The sequence below is a fragment of the Podarcis erhardii genome (genome assembly GCF_964252035.2).
Source record: "Podarcis erhardii genome assembly, chromosome: 14".
Taxonomy (NCBI): Eukaryota; Metazoa; Chordata; class Lepidosauria; order Squamata; family Lacertidae; genus Podarcis; species Podarcis erhardii.
The window spans coordinates 32,590,552-32,612,450 of record NC_138503.1 but is presented as its reverse complement, the minus strand read 5'-3'; the positions used below and the strand labels follow the sequence as shown (position 1 = coordinate 32,612,450).

The following is a 21,899-nucleotide window of genomic DNA, read 5'->3' as shown; positions in this document are numbered from 1 at the left end:
TGATTTCTCTGCCTGCTGCAGCAACTCTAATGCACAGCGCTAGCAGCTCTATGGTTTTCTATTGCTTCTTTTTATTTTGTATATGGTAGTACGATTTGCAGCCCGTGGACTTAAATTTGCAATACAATTAACTTACAATGTGAGAAATAAGAGAAGCTATAAAAGTATCAACAAAACAATGCAAGTATTTAATACAGCCATGCCAAGGACGCTCTGAGTGATGATCGTGGACCAGTTTGAGAACCCCTCTTGTAATGAACGCAGATGTGTTGGGGGTGAATCCTCCCTGCCCATAGATCCACCAGCCACTTTTCTGAATGTCTGATAAGGGTTCATGCAGGGACAGGGAACCCACCACCCTTGGGGGTGCTGTTGGGCTACGATTTCTATCATCCCTGAGCACCGACTGTACTGGCTGATACAATCTGGACTCCAGCAGCCATGTGGCTGGCCAGCAGTCCCCCAGCCATGGTTTGATGCACCTCAACCGTTACAAAAATAGGTAACCGAGTGGCTTCCCTTTGAGATTCGAAACCCAACATTAAGTCCAAGTGCTCTTAATTTTTTAAAAGCATAATCTGGAATGTATGTCAGAAATTATACCTTAGTGTTAATCTAGGCCCCAATGAGCCCCGCCCCCAGAAGACAGCCCTGTCACCCAAGGGTTACTTTGCACCCAATTTAAATGGAAAGAGCACCCCACAGTGCTTGGAGGGGGCGTACAAGAGCCTTTCATTTCCTATTCCCATGGGAACGTCCCATGCACAAACGGATATCTTTTTTCAATGAATATATCAGCGACTGCTGGATAAAAGGCATTTTTTTTTTAATTTTATCAAATGGACCTGTACAAAAGTTAGCAGTACTTAGTCAAAAGCTAGTGAACAGAACAGATAACAACAGACGACCTTCAAACTTTACAGAAAAATAGATTGCATAAGGAGCTGCTGCTGCCCCTCCCCGCTTTGTTCTCCCACCTCCCCCCAAATTCCCAAAAGGCAATATGCAAAAAAGAAAGAAAGAAAAGAAAGTAGAAGAAACACCTTTCAGCAAAACGGAAACAAAAACAAAAACCCCCAAGAATATGAAAACGTAGAAAAGATAAGATAACCTCTGAAAGTTTTAAAGATTTATAAAGTTTTCTTTTAAAAGGCACAACGTTACCATTAGAGTTGGATGGTTATTATATGCTCAGCATACAATGGAACAAAACATCAACGAAATATTAGTCTACATCTAAAAAACTAACCAAAATATAGTGGAGAACGTTTTTATTTTCACAGCTTTGAAGGATGACATCTGGTCCCTAAATAGCAACATTAAAGTGAAACTCAATCCGTAACTTCTGCTTAAAATGTAATTTCTCAAGAACGAGCTGTGCTCCCAGCACAGTCCCAAAATCCAATGATGCCTTCAAATTTAATTTAATGTGTTGAAACTAATTGGCATGGGGAGGGTACGCTTATTGCCATTTTCCTTTTTCCACATTCATTCTGAAGTAGCCTCTCTGGAGAGAGAAAGGAGCTCTTCCAAACTAACATTTGGCCTGTTTTTAACCATTTCCAGGAAGGAATAGGCATGAAAAACCGTAACTAGGAACTAGTTAAACCCTGTCAATATTTTTGTTTTAAGAGACTCTCGAGACACAATTGTTGATCATTCCAGGACCAGTCCTATGGAGTTTGCCTCCCTCTCCCGTAATACTGGACCTTCAGGAGGGGGATACCGTCCTTTGGATCCCATTGGCAAAAGGCTCAGTGTTCCTTCATACAACCGATAAATGCCTTTTTAGGATTCTCGACCTCATGAGAGGGAGAGGGTACTGCCATGAGCCTCAATGGCTTTTGGGGGACAGGAAAAGATAGCGACCAATTCATGGAGGGCTGCAGCTCTCAGGGACTATAAGCCCCAATGGCAAAAGAGAAGCACCATAATCAGAAAAAGTCTACCTGTTAATTAGAATCATAGAACTGTAGAAGGGATCTTAGGGTCATCGAGTCCAACCTAATAATAGGTGTTTAGGAGGAATCCCAGAGAAGGACATTGAGATCGTTGTTTTATCAGCTCCCAGCAGCAGCTGGCTAGTTTCTTTCATTAATAGAATCCTAGACCTGATGAACCTCATTTCTGGCCCGACACGGTCAGAAGTAAATATATGTTATTTATAACTTAGTATCAATGTTATAATAACTCCTCCTCAACAAATTATAAGGAAACACCATCAGTAAGGATTCTTTTGCTCCCTGCTCCCCCTGAAAATTAATCCATCACTTCCCTTCCATAATATCCTTCCATAACCACTTTAATTATTTTGAGAAGTATTTCAGATTTGCTTTTAAGACTGGCTGAACCAAAGCACTGCACCACCTTCTTTTTAAGGAGCAGGAAAACCATCTTTTCTCCACTAGTTTATGCTCCTTAAAATCTCTTTAAAAAAAAAAAATCTACTTCTTGCACAGAATTACTTCATTAATTAAAAAAAGACAAAATTACATAGAACATAAATACATATTTAACAGATTTACCCCAAAACAATGACAAAAAGACTTTTTTTCTGAGCTTAACATACTTTTTTTTTTAAGCTTCTGAACAAAAATGTTAATTACAGCCAAACCTTGCTTAGAAGAACTCTTGATTACAAATCAAAGGAATTCTGACATTAGTTGGTTGGTAGGTCCCGAAAGATTCTCGAGTGGTCCCTCAATATTATTAAATGATTAGGATTTTTAAAATCTAGGTGGGTTCTGTGCGCCAAGGCCAACTCATCCTCACATTGCAATAGACCCCGGAATGCCTTTGTCGTCTCCTTGTTAACTTTGCACTGTCCTGCGTACGAATTGTGGCACTTCTCTTTTAAGTCCTCACAGAGGAGTTAGAATATACTGTCCTTCATGTATTCAAAGGAAACCATCAGTCCAGATGCTTTATTAATTATTATTAATTATTATTATTATTAATAAAGAAAATAGAACTCTTGTCTTCTGGAAACTTTTCAAAAGGGTTTTGGAGCAGATGGCCAAGTCATTACAGAAGAACAGGAGGCACTTGGGACGGGGGAAATGGGGGTGCTCCTTTCATGGGCTGCGCCTTCTTCATTCCATTTCTGAACTTGTGTAGTGCATACTTTTTTGGGGGAGAGGGGGTCCAGGGAAGACCTCAGGTCTTCAACAACTCCTTCCGTCCTTCTCAAGGCCTTGTCAGAGTTGTGTAGACCGGCTGGTCCCAGTTCGCGGTGGGGCTGTGCGAAGGAGGGATGGACAAGCTGTTGAGGATCGGGGTGGCATACGGCCGGCGCGAGGAGTGGAAGTATGGGTACTGGTAGAGGCTGGAAGCGTAGCCGGGGTATGGGTTGTAGTAGTTGGAGCTTTGGAGATCTGTGTAGTCGCACTGGGAACTGGAGAAAGAGGCCGTGGCTGTGGCAGAGGACACAGTAGTGGCGCACGCCTGGGCAGTGTAGGAGCCATAGTCGGAGTGAGTCGGGGAGCTGTGGGACTGCTCACTGTAGTGGCTAGGGCTCAGCTGCTCTGTCTTGATGTGGGGCCTCTGCTGCCCACTTTCGTTGGAGGGAGGCGAGGTGGCGGGAGGGCTCTTGTGAGTCCAAACCTGGGGGGCTCCAGCCCCGCTGCCGCCGGTTGGGTGGGGGTAGGCGGGCCCGTAAGACCCTGCCGCAGAGTTCTGCCCATGGTCAGGCGGCATGGCAGAGTGGCCGTTGAGCGGCAAGTACTGGTCAAACTCGTGGACGTCAAAGGTCTCCATGTTGTTGATCACCTCGCTGCTCAGCTCAGAGATGTCGACGTTGCTGAAATCAATGTTCTGCCGGCCGCTCTCGACTAGGCGGCGCCCCTCGTGCTTCATCTCCTGCTTGCCCCCGTGGTGGAGGTCCGTCTTGGGGGTGGTGGGCGGGGTAGGGGGCCCGTGGGTCTGCCCTGGAGACAAAGCACATTTCAAACCATGTGAACACTGTTCAGAACAAGCAGTTTCAAGCGTCTTTGGGTCCAACATCGGACCCAAAGGAAAACAGGGATCACACAGAATCCTGGGAGTTCAGAAACATCTGGAGGCTCTCCACTCTGGTCTATACCAACCAGTGTCTCCATATGGTACACTCCAGATGTTCTGGTCTACAGCTCCCATTGAGGGGGCTAGCTGGTTGACTGAGGGGTCAAGCCAGACAAATTAGTCAGAGATCCACAATCTGATCTCTTGCCTTAGCTTTAAGCAGTTGTAGTGAAGGCTTGAGTTGGGACTGCCAAACGTCAACCTTCTCTCCCATTTTGCTGATCTAAAGTTTCTCCTTGCTACCAAAGACCCTCTTTAAGTAGCAATGCAAAGGAGTGGGCCCTGCATGGAATGTGGATGCCGAAATGCAGAGTTACGCTGGTTTGTGGTCGTCTTTTTCTTTCACTGCAATGAATGGGGCAGTCGCATGTAAAAGTTCTCCATAGATATGGAGGCCCAGACATTCCTCCAAATGAGAGAACAAGCACACTTCCCTGGGCTCAGCATCGAGACAAGATTCCTGGGGTAACCTCTGATGCTCTGGCAAATATTACCCAGGCATCCGATGGCTGACATATACTGGCCATGGCAACCTTGAAATCAGTAACTTTGAGGGGTATGTGATCACTTTGAAACACTTTTAGATGCTATAAATGCTTTGAAATGTTTTTCTTTAATTGCTTTGGGAAAAATTAGCTGGCTTTTACACATTTTAAGTATGTTTATGTATTAACATTTTGATGTTTGTCACCCTGGGCTCCTTTGGAAAGGCAGGGTAGATATTTAATACATGATTAAGTCTGGAGTGGGCAGTGGTATGGTTGGGTAATTTTAGATGCTGGATTTGGGGGGGGGTGCGGTTGAATGCTTTAGATTGGGGTGGGCAAACTTTCCCATCTTCCCAGATGTTGTCACACTCCAGCTCCCACCAACCTCAGCCAATAGAATCATCTCCAAACTATGCAACTTAATTTATTATTATTATTATTCTGTGAAATTTGATTATGGCCTTCCAGATTATTTCTGTCTAATTATTGGTTGATGCAACACGGAAGGCACCCACAGCCTTGAGATTTCAAACTATGTCTCCTCCGTATTTAGATGGGAGACATGCTAGAATATCTGTCCATCGGCACTGATGTTACTTGCAGCAGGAAGAGGTGGAAACTATTCTTCAGTGAGAATTTTATCGCTCCCCATATAATTCTCCAGGGAGTGATTTCTCCAAGGGATTCTTCAGAGAGAATATTATGGGAAAAAATATGTTGCCTGCTGATAAATGGGAGAAAATTATGCAAGGCTTCTGTGCCTGTTTTAGCAGCCCAACATACCACAGGAGATTTTACTGCATGACATGGGGAAGCACTGATGCGAAAACATACTTCACAACGTAACCATTTGTAATTTTTGTGATGACTGTTGGTTTTCAGCAAAAATATCTGACAGCCCTGGAACAATAAGAGCTGGAATCCAATAACATCTGGAGGGCTCCAGGTTCCCCATCTTTGCAGATGGCTTCCCAGTGGAACATTTGGTTAGCCGCTGTGAAACCAAGATGCTGGACTAGATGGGCCTCCTTCAGCCTGATCCAGCAGACAGGCTCTTTTACTTTCTTCAAAATGTGGTCAAGTCTCACTTTGCTGCCTTGGGAGACCCTCCTCCCTGTTCTGCCGAGAGGCGCCCTGGATATTTGCCCAAAGAGCTGCACCGACAGCGCCACTTAGTAGGAACAACAGCAAAGAACGGAGAGCTGTGAAGGGAATCCCTGCAGTGGGGTTCTTGCAAGGAAGTGTTGGGCAAGAGACAGGAGTGCAGAAGGGAGAATGAGGAATGGGCTGGGTTCTCCCCTTATAAAGTTCACTGGCAAAGGGAGAACAGGAGAGACCAAATATTACCCAAAAGGTTCCTGGTCCAATCTGAAAATGCTGGGGATTGAGCCAAAGATGATGCTCTAACCCGTAGCTAGAACCCTTCCCTTTTAAGGAAACTGTACCCTCTCATTGCTTTAAATGTATGCGGTAGATGTGACTTAACTGCTTGGCAACTAGGAAGAGCATTTGAAAAAGGGTGAAATGGCACATGCCCTTTCATTTTTTTAATGTATACTGCGTTTTAGCATTATGTCTATAAGTTGTTATACTGTTATACATTGTGAACAACTACATCTTGAGTGACTTTTGCAGCCCTCTTGGTGTTTCCCATTATAAATCTGTCGCCTTCCCCTTTCCTTACCTGCGTGGTCACTGTGGTGGTGAGTTTCGCTCATGGATCCCAGACCAGTGTCTGCTTTGTAGATCTGGTTCCCACTGTGATGACTCAATTCGGCTCCCGAATCAGAATCGCTTTGGCCTGCCTTGACGCTTTTCCTCCTGCGTGGCTGATATTTATAGTCTGGGTGGTCCTTCTTATGCTGGACTCGTAAGCGCTCGGCTTCTTCGACAAATGGACGCTTCTCACTTTCACTTAGCAAACTTTTGGAGAGAAAAAAGAGAGAGATTAAAATCATTGCTTCCGTTCGAAAACTAGATTACTGCAATCTAATCTCTTTACTTCGAGAGCTTATCATTCTCGAAGCTACCAGCATGATTTTGACCAAACTGCGGGAGGCAGTGGAAGACAGGAGTGCCTGGCATGCTCTGGTCCACGGGGTCACGAAGAGTCGGACACGACTAAATGACTTAACAACAATCTCTTTACACCATGGGTAGGCAAACTAAGGCTCGGGGGGCGAATCAGGTCCAATTGCCTTCTAAATCTGGCCTGTGGACGGTCCAGGAATCAGCGTGTTTTTACATGAGTAGAATGTGTCCTTTTATTTAAAATGCATCTCTGGGTTATTTGTGGGGCCTGCCTGGTGTCCTACATAAGCAGAATGTGTGCTTTTATTTAAAATGCATCTCTGGATTTATTTGTGAGACATAGGAATTCGTTCATTCCCCCCCCCCAAAAAAAAAACATAGTCTGGCCTCCCACAAGGTCTGAGGGACAGTGGACCGGCCCCCTGCTGAAAACGTTTGATGACCCCTGCTTTACGCAATACATGTCTCATGTGTGTTGGTCTGGAAAGCTAAGTCAAAGGTCACACTTGTGCCCCAGTGCAAGTAAAGAGAGCATTTCTCTTACTGGAGAATGCTACCACATCATTTTTCCAGTCTTAAATTCAATTTTCCATGTCAGTTTGCAATTTATATATTTTTTTTAAAAGTCTTCATGAAAATTCATTTTAGTGCATTTCTCCCCCAATGTACATGTTTGCATGAAATTCTGCTTAATATATGCATTTTTGCAAACCAATTCCCCCCTAATACAATGTGCTTTTGTAAATTATTTTAACATATGCATTTTATGCACATTTTGCCCAAGTATGTGTATTTTTCTACTCATTATTTGGCTGGAGGACTGCATTGCAAAATCCAGAAAAAGTACATATTTTGAAGGACGGCTGTTTCAATTGGTGTATTACTTCAGAAAAGTACTAATTAGGTAGGTTTGCGTTTAATTGCAGATTGGACTGAATTTCTTCCCCATTCCCAGATATCACATCACAGCATGGGCTTCATATTTAACAGGAAATTGTTTTCATGTCTTTTAGGAAGATTTTTCAAAAATTAAAAATTTACATGTTTAACAGATATTACAAAGTAACTTAGAACTGAACAATACTATGCATGTCTACTCCCATTAAGTTTGAGGTTTATTTTCAGATAGATGTGTATAGGACTATATAGAAACTCTGAAAAAAACCAGCCAAAGCAGAAAATTCCAGTTGGAGAGCTTTGACATTCTGCTTTACTCTCAAGTAAAATTTGTAAGACTTGAATGTTCAGCTTCAGCTGAATTATGCCTTCGGTTCATGAGGCCCTTCTGAGGATTCCTCCTCAGTATGATGAACATGGCATGAAGGCATGGGGCATGGCCTTTCCAGTGGTGGCTCCTTGTGTATGAACTTCCTTCTAAGGTAGGACCTGGGTCTGGGGGCCCCAACCTCTTTATGGTTTCAGGTGGCTGGTTCACACATTGTTTTCAGCATGCTTTTGAAGGAGGAGACACTGATCAGTCCTGCTCTTGCTATCAGTAAATATTCTTTAGTGATTTGCTACATGTGTTAATTTATGATTTTGTTAATTTTTGTCTGCGCAAACAGCAGTATAGCAATTATCTATATAAATAACCACGTATAATTTGGAACTCAACACTGACTTTCTGCTCCTGAACAGAATCCAGTTTTCCATTAAAAAGGGTTTAATGAAATTATATACAGCTCCTACCAGTTGCATATAACAGATCAGATTTCCCATCACTGCAACGAACAATACCCAAGTTAAACATTATTTTACAGGCGAGTCTTTCGAGTATTTCCAAATCTTTGGAATGTATTCTTTAATCTTTGTTACAAGTTTCAGAAATCCTGAACCACAACAATATACAAAATGTTGGTTTTTCTTCTTCTCTAGTCACTCTACCCCTCTTGTTTTACATAATTTTATATCCATCAAGCAAACTTTCCAGGCAGAGAAGACGAGCGCAATTTCAGTGTAAACTTGTTCAGGTTGCAATCCTAAACCCCTTTAGAATGGAGAAAGCTACACAGAACTCAATTAAATCTACCTTTGAGTAGACATGTATAGGATCCCACAGTAAAAATACAATCTGTTGCACACTTATTTGGAACGACGAGTCCTACTGAATGTTTGTGGGAAATCAGCATATAAATAAACTTAAGTAGCATTTACTTATGAGAAAACATCAGAGGATGGACTGCTATATCTTCATTATTCCTATTGCTACTACTGCCAACTGATACTTCATAAAAAAGACTTCTAGTGTTTCCACTTAAACCAATACAATTAAAATGTATCAGATCCTGATCACCACACAGCCTTGCTTGCACTCCCATGTTGTAGCTGTTGGTTTGACTCTCACCTTCTTACAGAGAAAAATGGGACCCATATACTGTCCTCTCTCATAAGTTGCCCTTGTGAGTCTGGCAGGTAACTTCAATTTAAAACCGCTGTTGCTGTGGCTGCATTAAGCAGTTTATCGAACACACTGTTCGGCTGCGCAGTTTGGGGGAAAAAATTGCATTCAGCGGCTGGGAGCCGCGAGTCAGAGAGGAACCCAAGGTTTTGTTTTTAAGAGTCCTTAGCCTTCAATCCAGACTCCAGGAGGAGAGATTACAGAGAGATGAAGGCAGAGGGGTGGGGGAGAACCACTTTGGGGTAGGATCTGAGGAAGAAGGAAAAAGCAAAGTAGCTATACCAAAATGTTATCCTAGAGCAGTGAAAAGGGTGAGTTTGGGACACGCATATTTAAGCACCAACACAAACCAGATTACAACAGCCACCACTTTCCTCCATCCCCTGAGTTTTAATTTTATCGTTGCAGCTCTCCTGCATTTGTTCCCCATACACGCTCATCTGTTCCATATAGGAGGCTTACACCATTTCAAAGTCTCTAATACTCTCTTAGCTGACAAGAGGACTTGCAAACTAAATACAGTGGTACCTCGGGCTACATACGCTTCAGGTTACAGACTCCACTAACCCAGAAATATTACCTTGGGTTAAGAACTTTGCTTCAGGATGAGAACAGAAATCGTGCTCCGGCGGCGCAGCAGCAGGAGGCCCCATGAGCTAAAGTGGTGCTTCAGGTTAAGAACAGTTTCAGGTTAAGAACAGACCTCCGGAACAAATTAAATACTTAACCCGAGGTACCACTATAATGGTCAGCTTGAGCAAATGATGATTTTTAAAGCTCTTCCTTTACACCTGCTAGCATTTTCCTGTCCCTGTACCCCCTTCTCCCCATATACACAGGCATCTCTTCCCTGCCTCTTCTACCAAATTTTTGATCCATAGAACTTTTGACAATTCACGGGAAAACACCGACCCTGAACCACAAAGCTCACCCAGCACAATCTTAGGTATCACTACTCAGAAGTAAAGCTCACTGCTTTCAACCAGACTTATTCCCAGGTATGTGCGTGTGCATAGCATTGCACTGTTAGAACACTATTAGCTCCTAGCGAACACCAAGGGTTATACCCAACCAAGTTCTACTGAACTTAATTTAGCAACGTCCATTAATTTCAATGCATCTACTCTGAGTAGGGCTGGCATTGGCTACAACCCAGAGTATGCAGAGGAAGTGACAATTTTTATTTTTTGCAAATCTTTCCAGGAAACTACTTGATAATATTTGCAAGAGACAAATAAAAGATAACAGGCAAAGCGTATGCCACACATTTAATTTCCATATGTTTATACGGGAAAATTCCATTTAACTATGAAAGGCTTAAATAAAGGGAAGATACTGCTAAATAATATGAGCCCAGACACTTGCGTGATATCCAGCTAAGTCAGACTACCCAAATCAATAAACTAAACTTACTTAACTCCATTCATTTCAATGGGTCTAGCTCCAAGTACGACTAATCTTGTACGTCACTCGTTATTTCTAAAGCACCACAAACGCACGAGCAATTTAAATTTGTGCTTATACAACCAACAATCCTCATCGAGCCAAATGCGCCACATCACATCAGATCCAGGGGCTCAATAGACTTGCTGTTTTCACTGGCAACCGGCTATTACCAAAAGGGAGGACAGGCAAGAGAATCATAGGATTGTAGAGTTGGCCTGGTCTGCTTTCGAAAATCAAGTTCTCTGCAGCAAAAGCCATTTCCCACAGTTGTGAGATGCCGGCAATTTTTATTTTTTCAAGGAACAGAACAAGCTGCCTTATACAGAGTCAGACTGCTAGTCCATCCAATTTAGTACTGTCTACAACGCCTGGCAGGGACACGGGTGGCGCTGTAGGTTAAACCACAGAGCCTAGGACTTGCCGATCAGAAGGTCAGCGGTTCGAATCCCCGCAACGGGGTGAGCCCCCATTGCTCAGTCCCTGCTCCTGCCAACCTAGCAGTTTGAAAGCACGAAGTGCAAGTAGATAAATAGGTACTGCTCCTGTAGGAAGGTAAACGGTGTTTCTGTGCACTGCTCTGGTTTGCCAGAAGCGGCTTAGTCATGCTGGTCACATAACCCAGAAGCTGTACGTCGGCTCCCTCGGCCAATAAAGCGAGATGAGTGCCGCAACCCCAAAGTCGGCCATGACCAGACCTAATGGTCAGGGGTCCCTCCCTTTACCTTTACAGCGCCTGGCAGCAGCCCTCCAAAAATTCAGGCACAAGGACATTCCCAGCCCTCCCTGGGGATGCTGCTGGAGATTGAATTTGGGTTCTTTTGTGTGCAAAGCAGATGTCATGCCCTTGAGCTTCTGCCACCTTAAAACACAGGGGGTGCCCAAAGGGGGCAGAGGGGCAAGTGTCCTGAATGCTGAACTCCTGTCATTGACATAAGCCATCGTTTTTCTCTCTCGCCCACCTGGAAATATAATTTGCCCTTTTCTGTGCCCTCCAAGAATTTTTTTTCCGGTGCCTCCACTGCTTTTAAACAGGAGAGAAAGAAGTAAGATGGAATGGAAATCTGAAACCGCACACCCCAACACCAGGAGCCAAACAAACCTCCCATATCCCCCTCTCAAATCCTTTCCCGGGCTCTGCTCTGTTTACAAAGAGCAATTTCTGCTTCTACATTCTGGCGTCCTTGGATAACACTAATCAGTTACTGGGATACTGGACATTCCCTAGTTTGAGGACCAGGTCCCCACTGTCCCAGAAGACTGGCTTGAGATTCACCTGGATGAACAGAAACACAACTGTGTGCAGAACAAAAAAATAGAGAAATGGTTCCTGTTATGAGAGACGATTGCAGCAGCCGAAAGGCTCCAGGCTCCCAAGCCTCGGGAAATAATTTGGTTCTTCTAGAGGGACCTTGACATGTTTGGCACTAGACCAAAATGCTGTTTTTTTTAAAAAAAAAAATCCATTTGGGATCAGCGGAAGGTTAAAAACAGACTCTCTTCGTTTAAAGGTGGGGGGGGTTGCAAACTGGAAGAGGAAAAGTTAAGCGACTGCAAATTGCTTTAGCGAGTAAGTCATACAGCTCAGGAGCTACTGATGCTAGAAGTGACCATTAATTATCAGTCAATTTCACTGGACTGCAAACTGTTGCCAATAGATTACAAATAGTCACAGCTGGCAGCATAAGAGGTTCTGGTGCCAAGGGCAGAAAAGTTCAATGTGGCAACCACCTCACCCATTAAATTAACCTGGGAGCTGAAGCAGGAGTGCCGTTTCAGGTTCTACAGGGAGAGGCAAAGATTCACAGTAATGTTCAAAGGCACAGATTTCACCTTGGATATGCTCAAGATTAAACTGCAAACACAAAAACAAAAAAGAGTGCACATTAAGACCTTTCCCTGGCTACGCTTTAATACCTTATAGCAGAAGTGAGCAGACTTCATGCTTGCGAGAGCTACTCAATGTTTTGCTAGAACCCAGAGCTCTATCAACTGGAGCCAGATGCTCAAGACATTTACTGAGAATAAAAGAATTATGAGCCCAGGAATTCGGTTTTGAGTACCAAAACTGACCTGTGCTCACATTCCTCCCAAACCAAAAAGCCATTCCTATTGAACACATACAGCTTTCATCATTTCAGCAGTATAGTTTAAGAGAAGAGTAACTCTGTGGTTGCCATTGTTTAAACAGTTAGAAGATATTAAGATGGATAGGAAACTGCCTAATACTAAGTCACACCCTCCGTTCATCTAGCTCAGTATTGTCTACACTGACTGGCAGCAGCTGCCCAAGGTTTTTAGACAGCGAGTATCTCACAGCTCTACCTAGAGATGCCAGAGATTGAACCTGACACCTTCTGCATGCAAGGGAGATCCTCTACAATTAACCTGTGGTCCATTCCCTGGAAGCCAGAAATCCATGACATCTTCAGTTCACCCCAGTTCAACCAACAGACCCTGATCTACTTTCTGCCCAGCTCTGATCTAAAAGGAACAGTGCTCAATTTTTGTCCTTTCCATCCAAATATTACTTTTCCTCCTGATTCCGTGAGAATGAGGCCATGATCCTAGACTCATTTACCTGGGAGTAAGGCCATTTGCCTCAGTGGGGCATAAATCAAAACAGTGATATATAGGATTGCAGTGGGGGGATATTTCATATACTCTTTCACCTTGTCTGCAGCTATCATGGGGCAGTGTGCAACAGCATCCTGGTCGCTCTATCTTCCGTACCATAAGCTAGGCTGAGAGAGTGACCAGTCCACCATCAGTCGCTGAGCTGCAGCACTGAACAGGGATGTGAACAACAACTCCAAACCCTTTGCTATAAGCACGGACTGTGCATAAGTCTTTGGACGCACACATTATTGGTGCTTTGAACAGGAAAGAGCGGGTTTCAATACCATGGCTTCTCCATTTGTGGCCCACTCCCTTTACAGTGTATGTGTGCATGCGCACAGACACACACATACAGCCTATGTTCAGGTACATGTGCTTACTGGGAACATACTGAAACTGCAGTCCTAGGAAAGAGGCCCCACTGAACTTAGCTCTTTAACAATGTACGCCTTCCGAGCAAACTTGCATCAGATGGCACTGTTATGTAGTATTATGCCACCAACCTTAACACTGCATCTTTTCGGTTCTGGATCGAGCACACACAACTATTCCGCAAGGTTTTAAACTCATTATACGTCAGAGCACATAGTAGCCAAGCATTGCATAAATGCATCCATGCAAATCCAGCTGGTCAAATAGGAGAGACACTAAGAGGCTACTCCCTAAAGTTCCAGGGGTGTGTTGCATTGCTTTCAGCTGTGCCCGTCCTGCTCTGAGCAATAATCTTGTTGTTGTTTTAAAAAAGAGCTAAAATAATAAGGCTGTCAGTTGATCGGGTGCATCAGTGTACTTGGCTGCTCTAGGCTACTAAGTCAAACTTCCCAACTTGTTGACAAGGAGTATTTTAAAGGCATCCTGGAAACAGAGGCCAATAATTCACATGCACTTAGGTAAAAATGATTGGATGCCTTGCTTACTGACAGCCAAGGTGCAAACTAGCTCCACTGGGAACCATCCCGTGTCAAAACTGAAGGGAAAGTCGTATGTGGCATCAGAAGTGGGATGATCCATTTACACACACAGCCCATCTGATGAGTGACTCAATCCTAAAACAAGGAGTGACAGCATGTCCCTTTTGGGGAGATGGGTGTGCATGGTGACCTTATTCACACAATTGGAAGGGACCAAGAGGATCATCTAGTCTAACTGCAGGGATCTGCAGGAATCTTTCACCCAATATGGGGCTTGAACCCACAACCCTGGGATTAAGAGTTTCATGCTCTACCAACCAAGCTATCCCTCAGGAATATATGCTTGTGGATTGGCTCCACTATATTCACTGGTACCTACTTTGATGTAAGGGGAGCTTTAACCTCAAAGGGAATATTAAGCAGAACAGCTCAGAGAAAGGCAAAAATCACAATCCCCTTCCAAGGACAAAAAGGGTTAGCTTCTGACAATTATGTTATAGATTTCCAGCCTTATGAAAAGGGGCTGGACTAAATGACTCATGGTATCCCCTCCACCTCTTACACTAGACTCCAAGCACATATGTTGATCATGCAACTATCCCAGAAACGGTGCCCAGCACATGCATCAAATGCAGACAGATGTCCTTTTCATTTAACATTGACGACACTAGGCCAGTTACACTGCATGTGATTGCACCTTCAATGCTGTTTGTGCCCACAAAAGTCATGGGGCAGATGCACTGCTGTGTTTCCAATCTGCACATACTCTGTAGCTTCCTCCTGAAATCCTGTAACTTTTTATGCCACAAATGTCTCAGGGCGTGTCTCCTGCTTTTGCTGCGCTATAATGCAAGAGTGCAATAAAACTGGGGAGCCATCACAGAGCTACTGCTACAGCAAAATGACGTTTGGATGGTCCAGTATTTAACCACCACTAATGCACTACTGTTGAGTCAACGGCATGCTGAAGATCACCAGTCTGGTGGGGCTCACAGCACAGGCAATTGTTAAAGGAATGAGCTGTGAGCGACAAAGAACCCTCGATGAAATTTCACTTGAGTCATAATAAAATCAGTAGGGAGATTTCTTGGGCAAGCCACTATTCTCTCAGCCACAACCTCTGCAATATGGGAATAATAATACTGGACTACCTTATGCGGCTGTGGCAAAGATTAATGCAGAGATAATATAGGCACCACACTTGAAATGGACTGTATCAGTACTATGTTGTAGTATTACCATCTTATCAAATTACATTCTTTGCAGCAGCTACTGAGAAAACATGACCAAGTAATCTAGAAGGAAAGCGCTGGCAGATTGCAAAGGTGGTTCACTAATCTGACGAAGCCAAGTCAACAGTTACTGCTGGCACGATTTATTTTTGCTACGCAGTTTGATATTCCACGAGGACTGGCCAGGTCACTCGCTGCTGCTTCATGTATTTGCTGCAGGCATTCTACTTCTTTTGGACCCTTTGCCACAGCCTTAAAACCGCATGCAATAAATACGGCACAGTCAATTTGATTATTACAACCTGGAGAGAACGCATTGTGGGACTAGATGATCAATTTTATGATTCTACTATCATTAAGTTCAGTGGCTACGGAATGGGGGGGGGGACCTTCTCCCCCATTTCCTTATCCCTTCAAAGTGAAAGGAGAGAGTTGAGACTGCTCTGTACTAGTACCATCGAAGAATAGTGAATTTATTATTTACATTAATAATAAGGCAAGTAAGGTTTTTAAAAAATAAAAAAATGTGGCGCTGGGAGGTGGTACCAGTTGCATTTTTCATTCAGGATTTATATTTGTTATTCCTTCAAAGTACCATATTTTTTGCTCTATAAGACTCACTTTTCCCTCCTAAAAAGTAAGGGGAAATGTTTGTGCGTCTTATGGAACAAATGCAGGCTGCGCAGCTACCCCAGAAGCCAGAACAGCAAGAGGGATTGCTGCTTTCACTGCGCAGCGATCCCTCTTGCTGTTCTGGCTTCTGGGATTCAGAATATTTTTTTCTTGTTTTCCTCCTCCTAAAACTAGGTGTGTCTTGTAGAGCAAAAAATACGGTAATTGGTTACATGAAGGTATCATTAAAACCTTTTTTTTTTTTTTTTAAGTGTTGACATTTCTAACCAAGGGTCCAAGTTTAGTAGTCCAGGAGCCTGAAGGAAAATGCAGTAGCTTTAACACAACTTTACCCTGTTGCCACACACCCAATGTCCAAATGGGAAACGGCCATAGCTCAGTGGATAAGCATCTGTTTTTCATGTAAAAGGTCCTCGGTTCAATCCCCAGGGAGGGCTGGAAGGGAATTATTTCTGAAACCCTTGACAGCATAGACAATACTGAACTAGGTGGACCCAACAGTCTGAAACAATATAAGTCCACTTCCTATGGCTTTCGTTTTCCGAATCACAGGCTTCGGAACAACCCAAGGCCTCTTATGAGCAAACCCTAACAGAAGTAGACTTGGTCTGAAAATACCACATGGAAATGTCAACAGATTCACTCTCACACCCACAAAGGTGTCATGGGTAGCACTGCCATCCTTGAGAGGAAAATAGACACTAACCAAGAGACAAAACAAACTCCTGTGGCACCTCGTAAAAACCAACAGAATTGTTAGGCATAGGCTTTACAGGCACAGACGTGCAGATGAAATATTTCAGCCTACGAAGGTTCCACGAGACTCTTGTTTTTGACATGAAAACGGCGCTCTTCTATTCCTTATGAAGAGGCAATGAAATGGGTCTTTAAAAAATGCAAAGGAGTATTCCCAAAACCCTGGAGTGCTGCTGCCTGTCAGGGCAGACTGCACTGAACCAGATGAGCCAGTCTGGGTTTGGCCCGCATCCTGTTCACACATTACTGGAACTAATTAAAGTTTTGAATTTTTAAATAAATAATAGAAAATACGTAATAGATTGATAGCTATTCCTTCCAAAACAGGAGGAGAAAAACTGGCAGAGCCAAGAAATAACCCAGTGGGCACCCGTACATTGAACTAAACCATACCCAATTCCCAAAGCCTCTAAAGAAAAATAAGAATATTTGAATAGTGGGTCCTTCACAGCTCTGAGGAATGTGTCCTTTTAATATCACATTTACTGGTGGGGGGGATAGCCCTCCAAAGTGTGCAATGCTTTGGGAGAGAAAAGTTTGGGAGGAAAGGGGGGGCACTAAAAAGGATTTTCGCCCACGCAACCAGACAGCTGGATGCTTCAAGATTGCTAGGAGGCCACTGCAGCCTTCAAAGCAATGCTGTAGCACACCTCACATGCTTTCCCACCCAGGCAGTGAGGCACAAGTGAGATCCACGCTGCTCTCAGCAATCATCAGAATTGCCAAGACAGAAGAGGCAACCTTGAGAGGTTTGGGGAAATTTGGGGGTGCTTTGGTGGTGGGTAGGTTTAAAGTGCATGCCTTTCAAGTAGCAGAAATGTCCCTGATTTGAACCTTGATGTTTCTTTCTCCCCCCCCCCTCCACACCAGCTGTCCCTCATTATGCTGCCTGTGCCTTTGATTTCCACCAGGTGTTCCCGGACTTTGGGATTTATCAGTCGAAGAGCTGCTGGAGACTCTACTGCCCCCCCCCCCACTGTAACAGCAGAGACACCCCAGGTGATTTGAAACTTGGGAATGGTTAGGAAATGTTTCATACAGTGCTCCTTTGGGAAGAGACATCACTAACTCCATAATGCCCACAAAAAGTGACTCCTATGACCTCCTTGTTTTTTTCAGTCCGCTTCCCCCACTCCCTAATCAGTCTCTCTTACAAGCAGCACAAACTTCAACGTAATTTTTTTTGGACATAAAATGCTGGGGGGGGGGAGGAGTTCTACTAATTTTAATTGGGAAGAAATAAGTTGTTTTTGATGGAATTTTTTGAAAAGCTCAGATGCCTTCTCTCCCTGCCCCACAGTTTACGTTTCACCTTCTTCAAACCTGGAGATCCAGAAAAACAAACATGAAATTGAGTTCAAATGAACCCTACTCCATTAAGGATAGGTTTGGGGAGAGAGAAATTGAACACCATCTAATATCTCCAAAGGGGCTTTAATACCCATAAAGTCTTAATTTATGTACTTAAATTCATACACCGTTAAATGTCTGGAAAGTGTTCCAACCACACTACAGCAAGCATAAAGAAATGGTGTGTCAGAGTAGGAACTGGGAGAACAGGGTTCAAACCGACTCTGCCATGACATTATATTTACTGGAGCACCTTGGGCTACCTTTTGCTAAAAGGAGGAAGGGGAGGGATAAGATAAGATAAAATACAATAGCAGACCAAAAAGTAACACGATTTTAAGACGGGTTTGAGGTCTGCTGCCTAAGTGCTGCGGGGAAAGCAAAAAATGTAACATACACTCCTCCCCGGAAAAAAAGGGAAGGCTATCCCAATCTTAAAACTTCGCTTTTTTGTTTTTTTTTTAAATACTCCCATTGGTGTTCTAATGCAATTAATTTGTCATCAATCTGTTTCGGACTGGAATCCCACACCATTTACTTGAGTGTATTCCTTGGAAGTAACTCCCATTCATTCCCGTCGGGGCGCGTTAACTTTAAAGGGAAAGGTCCCTGGCCGTCACCTTTCCGTTCTCTGCGCGTCTTGCCCTCGCAGGCGCGACCTCTCTCCCCACCGCGGGCTGCTGCGCTTCGTCCGCCCGGTCCAGCCCCGCCCCGCGCGCCCCGGCCCGGCTACTCACCGCCACAGCTTGCCGAGCGTCTTGCTGAGCTCGGCGTTGTGCAGATGCGGGTACTGGTCAGCCAGCTTCCGCCGGGCGGCCTGCGCCCACACCATGAAGGCGTTCATGGGCCGCTTGACATGCGGCTTGGCTTTCAGCGCCCCGTTGCCGCGGACGGGCATGGGCACCAGGCTCCAGTCGTAGCCCTTCAGCACCTGCGAGACGGCGTCGCGGATGCACGCCGGGAAGCGCTCGTCCACGTCGCCCGGCTCGCCTTTGGGGCCGCCGCCGGGTCGCTGCGAAGAAGCCGAGGGCGCCCCCGGGGCTCCCTCCGAGCCAGCGGGCGACGACGGTGCGTCCGAGTCCGAGTCCCCGTGGGACATGGAGCTGGCCGTGCCCGCGGGGCTGCCCGGCGCCTCCAGGGCTTTGGAGTGCTCCTCGCTCATGTTCAGCATCGGCGGCGCGCGAGTAGAGCCGGCCGGGAAGAGCGGGGCGCCCCAGCAGCGGGGCCCCGGAGCCAGGCACGGGCCAGCCGGGAGCGCACGGTGCCGGGAGCGCGCGATGGAGAGGCAGCCGGGCGCACGACGCCAAGCCGCCTGCCGAGCGAAAAGCGACGCTGGGCCAGCCGCCGCAGCCGCCGCAGCAGCAGTAGGAGCCTCCGGAGCGGAATCGGCAGCCGCAGCAGCGCCAAACGCGCAAGTCCCCCCCGGTGCGCTAAACTCTCCCGTGCGCAAAAAGCGGAGCTCTCCAAACGCGTCCTCTTCGCAGCCACCGACGTCGCCAAGTAGAAGCCGAGCGGCGAAGCCGGCCAGCAACTTTCTTTGAGTGCGGGGCGAGGCAGCCCCTCCCCTCCCGCACTTCCGATTGGCGGCCTCCGACCGTCTCATCTGCATAGGAGGGCGGGGCTTTGACCCTTTCCGACTTCTTAAAGAGGCAGCCGCCCCCCTCTTTTTTTTTTTTGCTTTCCAAAAATGAGTGTATTTACGCTGCCCTTTCCCCGTTAACTCCCTGAGTACCGCTTCCCTCTGGCGGGGTGGTGGGGGCAGTCATGCAGAGGATATTTCTCTCCAGCATCTCCTGCTCCGCCCCCCACAAAAAGCCCCCCTAAATTAATCGCTTAAACACTAAACTCCGATCAGACCTCAGTTGCAACACAAAGCAGGCTGCGAGGCTGTGCGCGGTTACCTGGGAGTAACCCTTACTGCGCACAGCGGAGCTTATTAGAGGACCATAAGGAGCCGAGGGAAGTCCTGCCAGGTACGTGCAACATCAGCCGAAACAAAACAAATTCCTTCCAGTAGCACCTTAAAGACCAACTAAGTCAGTTCTTGGTATGAGCTTTCGTGTGCATGCACACTTCTTCAGATCAGCCGAAGTTTGGCTTCCCACCGCGGCCGGGCAGATGCTGCTGCCGGGAAGCCCACAAGCAGCAAGGCAGGAGGGCGGTAGCTTTCCTCCACTGCTGTTGATGCCGCCGCTGCCGAACTGCGGGCATGCAGAGATAGACTGCGTCTGAGCCAGGATGTTCCACGTAACTATTTATAGACGCCGCCGGGAATTGGTCTCATCGTCGCGAACTGCGACTATGGATCCCCGCCCTCTCCGAAATAGTTATTTTATCTATTTATTTGATTTCCTCCTCAGAGAGCCCAAGTCAACAAACAAATATACTTTTTAATATTAAAAATGCCATATAGAATGGGATCGCGTACTCTGGGATCCTTGCCTCGGCTTCTATTACAGTTCAGACTGTAAGCTCCTCGGAGACAGGGACCTGGAGTAGGTGGTTGTTTGCAGCCTTTGGTGACACCCCACAGCACCATGGACTTTAATGGTGCGAAATTTAATAATTACTGTTATTATTAATTATATGATATGAATAATTGTTATTTCTGTTAATACTCTATTAATAATTACTGTTACCATTTATTGTTGTTCACAACTAATGGTTTTAATTTATATTTCTATTGTTATTAATAATAAAAATTAGTAGCAAAAACGAATGGTGTTAATACTATCACTGCTATTATTGATAATTGGTAATAATGATCATTTGTTTATTTGTAAGCCACACTCTCACAGAATTATGCCCAAAACAATTACAGTGGTACCTCTGGTTATGTACTTAATTCGTTCCAGAGGTCTGTTCTTAACCTGAAGCACCACTTTAGCTAATGGGGCCTCCTGCTGCCGCCGCGCTGCTGGAGCACAATTTCTGTTGTCATTCTGAAGCAAAGTTCTTAACCCAAGGTACTATTTCTGGGTTAGCAGAGTCTGTAACCTGAAGCGTATGTAACCTGAAGCATATGTAACCCAAGGTACCACTGTAGTGTTGTTAATTATCACTGTTATTACTTATTATGACCATTATTGTGGGGGGGGGGTTAAATTTTGGGAAGGGCCTCCTCTAAGGTCATTCACTTCCAAGCAAGTGACAGCGGAAGTATAGAGCCTGCAGTCTAGGCTCTGGATAGCTAAAGATTTTAATTTTACTTTTTTTGCAGGATTGATATTGGGAAGGGAGGGGAAGGGGAGAGGGGTAGAAGAACCTGGCTGCTGCCTCCTTGGCTAGGCAATCTGCCTCCCCGCACCCCCCCCCCATGCCCTGTTCAGCTCAGCAGCCTTTCTCTTTGCAGGGCGTTTCTCCTGCCTCCACCAATGTCACATCCACCATTTGAAGAAAAAGCAAACGCTCACTGCACCCCTCCTCTTTTCCCTCTGCCTGGAGATATTTTCTTGCAGATTTCTTTTGATGGGGCCTCCAGATTTCCAAGCCAAGGCTGACAGGTTGGAACACAGGAAACTACCCGATAGCAAGTCGTCACATTACTCCATCTCACTCAGTATTGTCTACCCTGACTGGCAGTGGGGAGAGAGTGCTCTTGTGTTTGGTTGGGTCCTACTTGCAGGTTTCCCATAGAGACATCTGGGTGGCCACTGTGAGAACAGGATGCTGGACTAGACGGGACACTGGTCTAATCCAGCAGACTCATCTTGTTGTTGTTGTTTAGTCGTTTAGTCGTGTCTGACTCTTCGTGACCCCATGGACCAGAGCACGCCAGGCACTCCTGTCTTCCACTGCCTCCCGCAGTTTGGTCAAACTCATGCTGGTAGCTTCGAGAACACTATCCAACCATCTCGTCCTCTGTCGTCTCCTTCTCCTTGTGCCCTCCATCTTTCCCAACATCAGGGTCTTTTCCAGGGAGTCTTCTCTTCCTGGAAAGTATTCCAGGAGGTGGCCAGAGTATTGGAGCCTCAGCTTC

At 45.4% G+C, this 21,899-nt stretch overlaps 1 protein-coding gene and 1 long non-coding RNA gene across 2 annotated transcripts in view; one reads left to right on the top strand and one right to left on the bottom strand.

Moving 5' to 3' along the window:
- The window catches only part of LOC309329509, a 219,638-nt gene that overhangs the window by 27,975 nt on the left and 169,764 nt on the right, over positions 1–21,899 (top strand). The gene's annotated exons all lie outside the window — the stretch shown is intronic.
- Positions 810–19,604, bottom strand: SOX8 (SRY-box transcription factor 8). Its single transcript, XM_081840255.1, has 3 exons — positions 18,658–19,604; positions 6,232–6,470; positions 810–3,926 (listed from the first exon to the last, which is right to left on the bottom strand). The coding sequence occupies exons 1-3, from the start codon at positions 19,527–19,529 to the stop codon at positions 3,187–3,189; spliced, it is 1,851 nt and encodes a 616-aa protein (XP_081696381.1). The 5' UTR covers positions 19,530–19,604; the 3' UTR covers positions 810–3,186.